This window comes from Moschus berezovskii, chromosome 22 (genome assembly GCF_049115385.1).
Source record: "Moschus berezovskii isolate FMDL1 chromosome 22, NW_MosBer_1.0, whole genome shotgun sequence".
Lineage (NCBI taxonomy): Eukaryota > Metazoa > Chordata > Mammalia > Artiodactyla > Moschidae > Moschus > Moschus berezovskii.
In genome coordinates, this window is record NC_142481.1 from 52,579,292 (window position 1) to 52,592,703 (window position 13,412).

Here is a 13,412-nt window from a genome sequence, read left to right on the forward strand (position 1 = left end):
TCCAGGCCGTGGGCCTAGCTGCAGGTCAAGCCACCAGGAAGTGGATTTGGCACAAGCTCCAAAAGGCCTACACAGACCAGAGAAGCCAGCAAAGGGGGACATTCTCCTGCCACCTGGAAAAATTCTACATGTGAGTCCTGGGAAGGCCCGCCCAACACGCTCAGAATAATCTCACCAAACGGAGTAGGGAGGGTCAGGAGCTGCAGAGCAGAGTTTGGCCAGAAATTTCCAAAGAGTGTTCCAAGCATGCTCAGCTGAGCTCCGCAGGCTGCAAGCCAGATACTCGGCTCCAGCAGAGGCCGACCTCTGGGGCTCCTGGGGGGTCCTCTACTTAGGGCGGGTGGGGACACAGTTCTGGCCACCTGACAATCATGACAACAAAATGCAGGCTCCCAGGAAGTTACCAGAACGGGGCTTCTTTCACACCCACTGCCTCAAAGCTGCCATTGGGGTGGAGAAATCTTAGGAGCTACACAGAGAGAAGTGAATCCTGCCCTCAACACCGACAGCGATGTGGCCGTGGGCAAGTCCCTTTCCCTCTCTGGATTTCACAGGCCTTGATTTTCAGATGGAGATGCTTCCAGACTCGAAGACACAGATCTTTCCAGAGACAGAGGGATACGTATCTGTGACAAGAAGGCCAATTCTCAAAGACCAAAAAACCATAAACGTGCAGGAGCCTCAAAATACATGAAGCAAAATTTGACAAAACTAAGGGGAAAAAAAGACATTAAAAACTGTGACAGATATTAAGACCTCTCAGAGAATGTGAAGTGGGAGTGTGTATGTGTTGTTCATACCAGACAGCATGCACTCGTGTGAGTGTATGTATGCAAAAAGCTTGGCTGTGAGAGGTGAGTGTGTCGGGGTGTGCCCAGTCAGCTGGTGGGGGCTGTGGGGGGAAAGGGTCTATCCTCTCACGCCCTCACAACTGGCCATCCTCCAGTTCAGGGTCTCCAGGCTCCCTCCTGTGCCCACCCTCCTCAGGACCTGCCCCGAAGCTAGGTCTCACCTCAGAGAAAGCCTGGTGCTTCCCCATCACCTGGTGAGCGACAGGTGAGTGAGGTCCAGGTTTTGCCTGCTAACCGGAAGGACTCTGGCCACTCCACAGCAGGAGTCACTAGAGCCAGAGCCCGCTTTCCTCACACAGTTATGAAAAGCAAAGCAAGTGTAGTTTCACAAGAGGAGGAAGGCGAGGGGCAAGAGAAGCAGTCTCTCCCTTTTCAAGAGGGAGGCTGGGTGACTGCAGTCAGACCAGGCTGGGCCCAGGCCAGGGTGGAGGGCTGCCCTAGTCTGGACCGGGGTGTGTGTGTGCCCAAGGAGCCTCAGCTCTTGCACAAGACAGAAGCCTTGTTTCCAGTATGGCACTGCCCCCCCCAAGACCCAGGGGGCAGTGCACAGTGAGGCTGCCCAACCTCATCTCTCCTCACACTGGGGCCCTCAGCATCCAAGGTGCTGGGTGTGGAGGGCCAGTGATGCAGAGACTACTCAAAACATTTCAGGCCATCTCATCTGATAGCCCTGGGGCATCGCACAATCACACAAAAGAAAGAACAGCACACATCTGAGCAAGACACTCCATAAGGAATAGGGTCTGGGGAGAGATCCTGCCATCGAAGGATTCAGGATTAAAAAAGTTGGCACCTACGCCCATGCAAGGCCACCCTCTTGGGCCATCTAAGCCTCACAGGCCTGAAAGGCTCCTCCAGGCCTCCCGTGTCTTGGACCGATGGCTGTGAACACAGGACCCCTGAGCCTCCTGACCCGGGGCTGCAGCGTCTGGGGGGCTGCAGCATCTGGGAGTCTGCAAGGCTGTGCCTGCCTCCCACCTGTCTCCGTCCCTCCCGGCAGCAGAACCCACACAAACCTCTTAATCCCTGTCTGTGAACCCTCGTCTGAAAGCCGGGTGAGGTTTACAGGTCTGGGAAGCCTTATAAAACACAGCTGCAGTGTGCCAATTCTCTGACCCCTCCCCCACCAGCCCCCTCAGGGAGCTGGTGCAGGAGTCCAAGGGCAGCCTCCCCTGTGGCTCCACCAGGGTGGGCCCCTGCCAGCCCCACACCCTCTCCCATGAGTGCCACTCATGCCTGGGCATGGGGAGAGGCCATTTGTTAGACCACCCGTTCTCTCATGTTCCGGCTCTGCCATGTAATCCAAAACTCTCAGGGTCAGGAGCCCTGGTCTCCCCATTTGAGAAATGGAACTCATGCCACCTTTCCACTGGGTAGTGCATGCCACCCTCTGTGGTCAGAGGAGGAACAGGCAGTCTGCAGAGGAGGGCAGTGGCTGGCACAGAGTGGGCGCCATCAGATCAGTGTCATCTGCTACAGCATCATCGTCCCCATCACCACGTCCTGAGACCTCACGATGTCTGCATCAGGACCAGGGGTTGGACAGAACCCCCTCAATGATCTTCCTTGGCATTGGCTCTGCCAACAATTGATACTAATAGGTGGGCAGGACAAAGTGACCTTGGTGGGCTCTGACCTTTGAGGGGTCCACCTTGGACCCTGGACTGCCTCCTCTCCCCACTTCACTCACACTCTGCGGGTAGAAACAGCTTCAAGAGGTGGCTGGTCCTGCCCAGGGCCCCGGCATACCTGCCTGGCTCAGCTAAGCCAAATACCAACTGTGACCTTTGTGCCATCCATTCAAGGTTGCTGGCACCTCTGGAAGGAAATCCAATCCAGCAATCAATTTCATTCAGGGTTCCACACCAAATAGGTTGGGCAGCAAGTGGCTGGGGTGGCCAGTGAGGAGGCAGAGAACTTCAGAGCCGCTGGACTCACAGGCCAAGCTAGAGCTCAACCTCGAGGATTTTCTCTCCCCACTGCCCAGTCCCACTCCTGCCAACAGGTGCAGAAAGATGAGAGCTTGACAGCTGCACAGGAGCCAAGGGGCTCAGCTTCTAGTCTTTACCATCTGCTCCCAATTCACAGAGGGGAAAACTGAGACCCAGACAGGTGGAGGGTCTGAGCGAAGGCCACTGAGTTCTGGGGCCAGAATCTGGGGCTTCTGATTCTCAGGGGTGTAGCTGGAGTAAGTAAAAAACACCTCGAGCAAGTGCAACATGTGCTCAAGAAAATGCCTCTTATTCCAGGCAGAAGACCAGCTCCCAGCTCCAAACAAACCCCATGGTGACCACCTATGGAGATGTGACAGTGGTCAGTGAGCTGAGAGAACACAGCTTCAAGGAGTCACAAATGTGACTTTCTCAAACCTAAGTCATATCACGTAATTTGGCTGACTAAAACCCCTAAAGGAAAAGAGAATTGAAAGAGTCAATGTGGAATTACTAGGAGACCCAGCAGTTCCACTCTGGGTTACCTGCCCAAGAGAAAACAGATCCACACAAAAACCTGTACACAAATGTTCACAGTGGTAATTCACACAGTCCAAAGGCTGAAACAGCCCAAATGTTCATCACTGATAAACCAAATGTGCTTTATCCATGCAGTGGAATATTATTCAGCCATTAAAAGCGCTGCAGTACTGATTCATGCTATGATGTGGGTGAATCTTGAAAATATGCGAAATGACAGAAGCCAAGCACAAATGACTACATATCGTGTGGTTCCATTTCTACAAAATATAGAATATGCACATCCACAAACAGGAGATTTGTGGCTGTCAGGGCCTGGGGGTGGGAGGTGACCACTAATAAGGAAGGGGTTTCTTTTGGGGGGTGGCAGGAATGTTTTGGACTAGACAGTGGAGACAGCTGCAGAACCCTGTAAAGACACTAAAAACCACTGAACTATATACTTTAAAAGAGTGAGTCTTGCAGTGCGTGAATTAGATGTCAATGCAGAAACAAAACAAAAACAAGAGTCAGCCCACAGTCCTGACTCCCTGGCGAGGCCCACCCGATTGGCCCCTGCCGTCCTCTGAGAAGGACCCCACCTCACCCTCAGGCACTGCAGCCTCCTCACTGGAAAAAATAAACCCACAAAAGTGGCCTTAGACTGTGGGCTTGCTGGTCCTCCTGACATAATGCTGCCTGAAAACTGATGACCCCTGAGGATTTTCTGACCCTAACACGTTATCCTTCCCAGCATAGAACATCATGGTGTTTCGGGGCCACAGAATGACATACCAAATTTAAAACCTAGATCCCATGAAATGGGGAAACACTGAACTTCCAGCCACAGGTTAACAAGTCTGGGGATCTAAGTGAGGATTACAGCTTACAACGCTGTATCACATACTCAAATGCTGTTAGAGAACAGATCTTAAATGGTTTCACCACAAAAAAGAAATGGCAACTATGGGGTGGAATGGAGGTCCTTTTACAATAGATACATATATCTAATCAATACTCTGCATATACCTTAAAACTATATCATGTTGTATGTCATTTATAGCTTGATAAAGCTGGAGGAAAAAGAAAAAAAATTAACTTAAAAATACCACAGGTCAGATTCCACGTGTGGCAGGCAAACTACCTGTGGCCCCTAAGGACCAGCCGAGGAAACGAGCACAGGTCACGTGGTGAGCACAAGCTCCTTCTACCACCACTCTCATGGGGCTCCCTCTGGGGCCGAGTGGCAAATGGAAGCCAAGGCCCTAAATGTTCTTCCCAGGGGGCAGAAGCACCATCCCTCTCTACAGTCCCAGCAGGGACACAAACCTGGGACAGAAGATGAACCTGAAATCCAGATGTGGGCTCTTCCTCAGCCAAGAAAATGTGTCAATGAAGCCAGAACCTTCAATTGCTCAGAAGACAGTCACAGCAGAGTTAACCTCCCAGGGGTCAGATCCAGAGAGATCTAAGCAGAGAAGGGGCCAAAAAACTCTGGGCAAGCTACCCCTCCACCCCTGCCTCGGCCCCTTCCCTGTCTCCAGGGAGGCTGAGTTTTGAAGACCTTTGGCCATCCCAGTTGTCTCCAATCACCTCCAGGGTTAAGACGAGGCGCATCTGGAAAGTTTACTCAACTGAGCAGATGGCTCCCAACTCGCCAAGAAAAGCAGAGACCTCCCCTCAGAGGAGGTGGTCAGAGCTTGGGAAAGGCCCAAAGCCCAGTCACTTAGCAGCAGCTGCCAGGGACAGGGTGCCAGTGTCAGCCCAGCTGGCAGCCTCTCCTGGCACGTTCCGGAAGACTCCCCCATCCAATCACCTTGTCCAGGTGCCCCTCAAGCCTGGACCTGGGAGGAGGGGCTGCCAGGCCCTCCCTGAAGAGCAAGGAGCCGAGTGGGCGCAGAGAGCAGGGAACACGGGAAACAGATGTGCGCGCAGTCCTGACAGGCGAGTGATGACAGACGCTCTCTGCAGGCCTCAGATGTCAGCGCGGAGAAAAGAAAGGCGGCCCAGCGGCAACACCTGTTCCAGGCTGGGAGGCCGGGCTTGGGGGGCTGGGCGGGCGTCCCCTTGGAGAAGGCCGGGGTGCGGTTAGGTAAACAGCTGCACACTCCACTGCCCAGAACGCTCCCCGGACAGAGGCAATAGGCAAGGGTGGTCTGGCCACCAACTGGCTCACAAGGAAAGCGATTGATCATGCAGCAAACCCATTCTTGACAGGAGTAGGCTTCTCCTGGCAGCAGAAGGAGGTCCCAGCTGAAATCTGAACACCTGGGCAATGCTGGGGGCAGCAAAGACAAAGGGCACCACTTCTCAGTGGGTGGGAAAATGTGCGGGGTGGGGGGGCTGGCAGCAGAGCCAGCTGGTGGGAGCTTCTCAGGACCTCTGGCCCAGGCAAGCTGCCTCCTGCCTCCCAGCTGCTCCGCTGGCTCAAGTTGGTGGGGGGGGGCGGGCAGGGAGGGGCACGCACAAGGACTATTAAGACCTCCCCACCCAGGGCGCTGCCACCCCTACAGCTGGAGCCCCAGAGGGGCCAGAAGTCAAGAGTGCAGACTCCAAAGCCAGGCTCCTAGTCCAGTGCTGACCTCAACGTCATTAGCCGAATGACCTTGGGCAAACTCCTTGACCTCTATGGACTGGCTTTTTCCTCTATGACATGAGGATAGCGGTACCTCCCTAAACAGGCTTGCTGTGAGGACCCAGTGAGTGTGAGTACAGTAAAGTCTGGCACAGGCCAGAACTTGGGAAGTGTTCCAGACCCTCATGATTATTACATCCTCAGATACCATCTCTGCAGCCTGGTTAGCCGTGCCTCCTGGCTCTCAAGAGGGACAATCATTCCCTGCCCCAGCAGAAAAGTAGGGGCAGAGGCTGTGACACCGGAGCCCGTGGGTGCCAGTGAGAGACCCACCCTGAGTTAGGAGCAGCTCAGGGACGAGAAGGGAATGAATGGAACCCATACCTCTGCTGCCCACTAGCAGCTGTGACATCACAAACTTTTCAGAGGAAAGAGGATCTCCATTTCTCAGGGGCAGCAACTGAGGTTCAGAGAGGGCAAGAGTCTTACCCTAGGTCACACAGCCAGCTCCCAGCAGAATGAAGATTGAAGCCAGATCTGTCTTAAGGCCAAGCCAGGGTCTTTCCAGGGTCCCAGTGCTGAGGCTCCTCCTCAGACAAGCTCCCTCAAAAAAGTGGGCTGCTGCCTCCCCAGCCCACCCCCAACACAGCCCTATCCAAGCAGCCAGCTCAGAGACAGTGGCTACAGAGCATGGTGCTCTGCAGGGCGAGGGGGCCAGCTGGTAAGAAGAGCCATGCTCTAAATAGAGGGTACCAGTGACACCCCTCCATGTTTTCTTTCCAGTGGATTTAGTCATGAATAAACACTTACAGGAAACAACTGAGGCGTCACAGCAGGTGGTACAGACCAGGCTCTGGAGCACGCTGTCCCAGCTGAGCGGCTTCCCTGCGGCCACCTTCCAATGCCCCAGCCACTTGCCCCACCCCAGATTCTCAAGCTGCCCCCAAGAGAGACACGGAACACGGACGCGAGCACCAGAGCCTCCAGAGCTGGAACTGGGAAAGAAGCATGGAGGCCTCCACACCTCCCCTGGGCTTGCCTGCAGCCCCTGGCTGGGACCCTGAGTGCTCATCCCGTGCCTGCCCTGGAACTCGGCAGCCTCGTCCTGCTGTGCTCGCAGCTCTGCAGGAAGCTGTCCTCTCTGTGGACACTTCATGCCCCTCCCCTGACAGCACCGGAGCCCAGGGTCTGGAACAGCGGCTGGCTCAGAGGAGGCGCTCCATAAATATCTGCTGTGTGAATGCGGGGACTGGAGGCTGTGTTTCCTGCAGTCTGCTGCCCATCAGTCAGGCTCTCCTGGGGGCAGAGTGGTGGCTTCTCTTTCCCTCTGTCTGGAAAAGCCTAAGCCCCACACTGCTGCCCCACCTCATGCAGGCCCGGTGGCCTCCCCTGCCACGTGGGATGCTTCCACGGTCCAGCCCCAGGCCGAGCTCTCCCCAGCCCATTCTGAAACTGCCTTCACTTTTTATTGCCCCTCTGCATCTTCAATTCTAAACCCTTTCTTCTTTTCCTGATTTCAAGGCTTCTAGTTCATGCCAACCTTATTTCCCTTTCTCCTGAATCCTTCCCCACCAACAAATCCCACCCATCTTCCAAGGCTCTTCCTCCACCAGACAGTTCGATGGAGCAGGACATTGGGGTTGAAAGACCTAGGTTCAAGACCCACCTCGGCCACCTACCGGCTGTGTGATCATCACGAGGCCATCTGACTTCTCTGAGTCTCCATTTACTTATCTCTAAAGAGGGAATAATAAGGTCTCATACAGACATGGCAAGAAGCAAAGGAGATCAGTTGTTTTAGAAACGGTGCAAAAGTTAGTGTGACGTCTCAGCTTTCCCATACTCCTACTGGCTCCTCTGGGCAGACTACAGCTAGCGTCTCCATCCACGCCTGGCCACCCTCCGTGTCCACGTCCCAGCTGGACTGGGGACTGCAGCTTCTCTCGCTTCCTTAAGTTCTATCAGCTAAGGCCCCCAGCTGGCATCTCAGCAACTCCCAACAGGTGAGCAAACCAATATGGGAAAACGCATCGCAGTTTGATGGTCTGCAGAAAACAGTCTGAGAGGTCTCATGGGGAGAGCTCTGATGACCCCATGCCCCCTGATGCCAAGATGAAAATCTGTACCCATACTGCAGAAGCCACCTGCATCCTGGAAGAATCTGTCCCAACACACCGGGAGAACATGAGGGGTCCCACTGTATTCCAAGCACTTGATTTTGCAGAGGCAATTAAATGCCCCGATTTATTTAATTCTCACTATGGCCCCATGAGGCAGGTAATGCTTATTTCCACTCCTCAGTTTAAAGATATGCACTCTGGGAGGACAAGAGAGACATTCTCTCTGGCACTCAGTTAACAAGAGAAAGGGCAGGACTGGAACCCAATCCTGTCCTGCTCCAAAGCTGGGCCGGGCTCTTCTTGGTCCAACCCTTCCAGGAACTGCAGGTCAGATTCCCAGCAGCAGACCCTGGGCGGGGCTGCCCCACACCTCCAGGAGAGTTCAGCATCTACAGTGGGGGTGAGAAGCCATCCCCACACGTTCTAAAGACAGAAGCTCCTAAACCAGATCAAAGCTCCCAAAGAAAGCATTAAGCCCAAAGAGGATGCTGACATTGAAGGAACCTTGGGCAGAGCACAAAGGCGTCAGGGCCAGGCACCTACTTTACAAACTCAGCCACCGCATGTGAACCCGCAACTCAGTAGCCCACACACGCGCACACACACGGAAGTGTGACAGGCAGACTCGGGAAGCTTTCAAGCAGATGGACATCCACCCCTGGACGAGCGAAGGCACCCTTCCCTGTTCACGTGTCCTCCGCCAGTCCCTCGCCAATGGCCACCACTCCAGGCATCGGATTAGACAAGCTAGCACCACTGGCTTCAGTGGAAACTAGGATTCCTGGCCCCGGTAGCCATGACGGTGATCATAACTCACAGATGTCTGCTTCCCCAGACCCACCGGGGGCAGTTCCTGCTTTGGCCTCTGCAAAGCCGGATCCAAAATTAACTGAACCCCGTCTGGCTCCTCCCGGGCAGGCAGCGTGAAGGCAGGCGCCTTATAAACAGGGTGCACGCCAGGCTTCCCACCCTCCCCCGGCACAGCTGACTTGCAGAGAAGAAAGACTCTCTTCCCACTGGGAGAAAGGCCTGTCTAGGCCACTGTCTCCCGGGCCCCAAACCTCCATGTCTGGAAATCTGTCTTCATCGGCTGTTTAGCAACCAGAGAGCCTCAAAGGAAAAGTGTGAACTTGGGTGGAAAATTCTGGAAAAGCTAAGCCAAGTGGGAACAAGAGAGAGAGAGGAACTTCTGATGTGTTTCAAACTGGGTAAGTAGGAGACCTCTCAGTGACCCGCGTGGCTGGACTAATTACCAATGTTATCAGGCGGATGACAGACATGCCCCGAACTTCCTCTGTTTGATAGATTCCGCTGCACACACACTCAAGTTCAGGCCCATGCCTGCTGCTTTCAGCAATGCCCTATTCTTCCACAGGACCACTCGGCCCCCCAGCTCCTCTGGCCTGCCCCAGGCCTCCAAGCTTGGCCAGGCACAGCAGGGCGACCCGACAGGGCCCCTCCTGTTGGAACACAGCACACAGAATCAGTGCAAACTGCTCCCCGGCAGAATAGAAAATAACTTCTCTTCTTTCCCTGCTGGGGTTTCAGAGGATGACTGAGGACAGCTGCTTACCTTCCTTGCAGCTGGCACTGGGGAGCTCCAGCCCACGGGTGCCTGGCGGGGGAGACCCTGGCCAGCGCACACCAGGGTCCCGCACTCTGTGCAGGCGCCGATGACCAGCTGCCGCCCATCATCCACTAGCAGGCTGTGGCTCGCTCGCAGGGTGTAGAGAAACAAGGGCAGTCGGGCCACCCGAACAGCCTTCAGCCCAAGACACCGCTTTTTCTCCTGCTGGCAGAAGAAGCACACGAATGTCTCCACGCGGTACTGCCGAGACCAGGGGCTGACGGCGTGGTGGGCACCGCGGGCCTCGTGCTGCAGCCACTGGCCCAGCAGGTCGTGGTAGCAGAGCACACAGGTGGCCACCAGGCCAGTGGCATCGGCAGGCCTGGCGCGCGGGGCGGGCGGATAGACGGTGAGGAAGGGAAAGAAGGGCTCCTTCTCGCCCAAGCGGCTGGACGGGTTCACGTTGAGCTGGAACTCCTTCCCAGGGCCCAGCTCAGCCCCACAGATGTAACAGATTGATGCTGGACTGCCCTGGGCCGACAAGGGCGGCTCGGAGAGAGTGGGGTCGGAGGCAGAGAAGGCCTGGTGGTACCTGCCCAGGAAGCCCTGCACTGAGGTGATGAGCTCCTCGTTCTGGCAGGTCCGGTACAGGGCCCAGACGTCCTCCAGGACACTGAAGCACTTGGGGCAGCTGTGGACCTCACAGCGCTTGTTGGGGCCCTGGGCGTTGGGGGGGCAGGGCAGGAGGCTGAGGAAGGGGAAATGCATGGAGGCCCTGGTGTTGCCATTGAGGCTCCTGGAGGCCACGGCCCGGGCGTCCTGGGTGCAGTCCTCCCCGCAAAGGTAGCAGGCCTCCGGTAGGGACCCAGTGGGTGGGCCTTCTTCCCTCAGGAGCCGCCTGCCCTTAGAGGCCATGCCTGGGGCATGGCTGTTCAGGGGCACCACGTAGAGCCGCTGCAGGACGGGCACATTAGCCAGTTCGAAGCTCTGCCATTGCTGCATGAGGGATGAGAAGCAGCAGGGGCACACCAGGGTGCTACCACCCTCATTGATGGGCTGTGCCCCCGGGGGCGGGCTGTGCAGCCACAGGAAGGGGAAGAAGGGGGCCTGGGCCAGCTTCTCCTGCTTCTGCACGTGGATCTGGTGCTGCGAGGCTGGGGACAGCGCTGACCCGCAGATGTAGCAGCACAGGCCCTCTGGTGGTGCTGCTCGGCTCTCCGGGGGAACCCGGGGCGCACGGCCACTACCATTTTCCTTGTCTTTGGGGCCTTGAGGGCCTGGGAGAGGCTGCTCCTTGCGGTCCTCCTCCTCGCTGGTGATGTTGATGTCACTGTCCTCAGACATGCAGTAGCCCCCATGGCTCTCCCCCAGTGGCCTGCTCTCGGGAGTCTTGGTGACCCTGCCCAAAGGAGCTCCTTTCGTGCCCTCTGTAGGGGCCACCTGGACTGAAGGCCCTTGCCAAGGATCCTGAACGCCCCTCAGGACGCTGGCCCGGGCCTCTGGGACCCAGTGCCTCCCGGGGCCCTTCCGCCGGCGCCGGATGCCAGCCTTGGGCTCCCCATCCAGGCGGAGCTTCGAGGGGACTCCCTCCTCTTCCACATCCCCAGACGCCGGGGTCTCCGCACCCTGTCCCGGAGAGGGTCCCAGCGCCGGCCTCCACTCCAGGCAGCGGCCACCGCGAGGCCCGGGCCCCGGGGCGGAGCGCGCAGCTGGCGCCCCATCCTGGTGGGGACTGGAGGCGTCGCGCGCCGCCGGGTCGGGCTCAGAGAGGGGGTCAGTGTCAGACAGCTCCGACAGCTCCGAGTCTCGAGGCTCCTCGGCAGCCGCGCGGGGCCCAGGTCCGCTGCCTTCGTCTTCGTCGTCCGCGCCGCCCAGCGCGTAGGCGACGTTCCACTCGCGGGGGGCCGCGGCGCCCCCGCGGCGCCCGCCCGCGCCCGCGTCGCACTGGTGGGGACGCTTGAGCCAGTACATGCGCTTGTCCACCGGCGTGCGGGCGCGCTCGAAGGCGGCCCACTGCTCTCCCAGGAAGCAGCGGCAAACGGCGCACACTAGCACGCAGCCGTCGGCCGGGGACAGCTCGCGCGCGCCGGGCGCGGGCTCCTGCTGCTGCAGGAACGGGAAGAAGGGCTGCGCCGGGGCCCCCGCGCCCGCCGCCGCCGCCGGCTGCTTCACCTGCAGCTTCAGTTCCTTGCCGCGCCCGATGCCGCCGCCGCAGATGAAGCAGGAGAGCGGCGCGCCGCCGCCGCCCGCCGTCCGCTCGCCCACGGCTGCCATAAGCCGCTGCTTGCGGGAGACCGGCGCCGGCCGCCCGCTCATGGCCGCGCCGCGCCGCCCGCCCCGGCCCCCGCGCGCCCGGGGCGGCCCTCACCGCCCGCCGCCGCGCCCAACTTAGAGCATGTGTGCGCGCCGCAAAGTTTGGCGGCGGGCACGGGCGCTCCGCCGCTAGCAGAGGCGCCCCCCCGGCCAGCCGAGCCCCCGGCGGCGCCGCGGCGAGGGCGCCCGGAACGCAGCAGCGGCGGCGGCGGGCTCCGGGCGGCTGGAGCGGCAGCCGCATGTGCGAGCTCCGGCGCCTGCCAAAGCGTTGGGTCATTTAATTGGGGAGGAGGGAGGCGGGGCGGCGGGCGGTGCGCAGGGAGGAGGGGAGGAGGAGGAGGAGGGGAGGAGGAGGGCGGGAGCTCGGCGGGCGGGGGAATCCCTCCCTCGCGCTCCCTCCCCTCTGCCAGCCCTCCTCCCCTCCTCCTCCTCCGCCCTCCTCCCCCCGCCCAACCCCCCCACCCCCACCCCCACCCCCACCCGCCGCGTCCCAAACTGCGCACAATAGCTCGCCGGCTCCTCTATCTATTTTGTGTCCAGCCGGGAGCCGCGCTCGATGATTCATTGCCCCAATTAGGGGCTCTCTCCAGCGTGCCTTGCTCGAGCCGTCTGAAGGGTCTCCTCGGGGACCCGCAGAAACCCATCAGCCGCTAGAGCTGGTCTTTAAGTAAAGGTCAAGCAGGACGCAGCCGGAGCCAGGTAAGGACGCGACCGGCGTCCCAGGAGACGGAGGAAGCCACCAAGAGAGGGCTGCTCCCTCAGCCCCGAAGTAGGCAAGCTGCCGAGTAAGCTGTGGGGCCCGTGCCCCCTCCGCATTCTAACGTTCCCTTTACAGCCTTGAGGAGCCCCGGGTTGGGGGCACCTTTCAGGGCCCAGGGTTCTAATTCTGGTGACAGAGGTAAGAGGAGCTGTCCCCTGTCTCCTGGGACATATTAGAGAATGCACCATCCTGGGGACAGGCTCCTTAGCCTGCCACACCCCAGCCCACCGCTGGGCAGGGGCAGAAAGGGTCCTGTGTGTAAGGGCTGTGTGTTCCAGGGCACATGACTCAACAACTCTGGGCCTGTTTTTCTTCTTGTTAGTCAGAAGCTCTGGCAGGGGGTTAACTGTTTCCATGTATTTACTATATCTATGTATAGATACATGTATTTATTAAACACAGAAAGACAGACCTTAGTATGTGTCAGGGGCAGAATCTAAGTATTTTATACACATCTGCTCAGTCACTCCTCCCACTAATTCTGCATTAAGTGCCATGATCAGCCCATTTTACAGATGAGAAAGAGGCGGCACTGAGCTCTAAGGTACACTTCATGAATGGCGGAGCCGGCATTCAGAGCCAGGCAGTCAGTTCCAGGCCCCTGTTCTCAACTCCCTGGCTGCACAGTCGCTAGGCAAACATCTGGGTCCCGTCATCCAGCTGCTGATGGAGACTGTCCACAGCAGGGGACACAGCCAAGACCGCTCCATCCTCCCTGCTGCTCTGGTGCTGGTGGGGAGGCCTTGGGCAAATCCAGGCCTCTCTGGGTTCAAATT

The 13,412-nt window shown here is 58.1% G+C and overlaps 1 protein-coding gene across 6 annotated transcripts in view; it reads right to left on the minus strand.

Annotated features, from left to right (window-relative positions):
* GSE1 (Gse1 coiled-coil protein) overlaps window positions 1–11,909 on the minus strand; it is a 394,319-nt gene extending 382,410 nt beyond the window's left edge. For 3 of the 6 annotated variants that reach the window (XM_088830638.1, XM_055413008.2, XM_088830635.1), the window contains exon 1: window positions 9,570–11,902. In XM_088830638.1, the coding sequence (XP_088686764.1) occupies window positions 9,570–11,879 (2,310 nt within the window). In that variant the 5' untranslated portion in view covers window positions 11,880–11,902. Of the gene's footprint in view, window positions 1–9,569 lie in introns of all 6 variants that reach the window. The other 3 variants (XM_088830636.1, XM_088830637.1, XR_016035912.1) reach the window with 2 other exon arrangements.
* Between the last annotated feature and the right edge of the window lie 1,503 nt (window positions 11,910–13,412).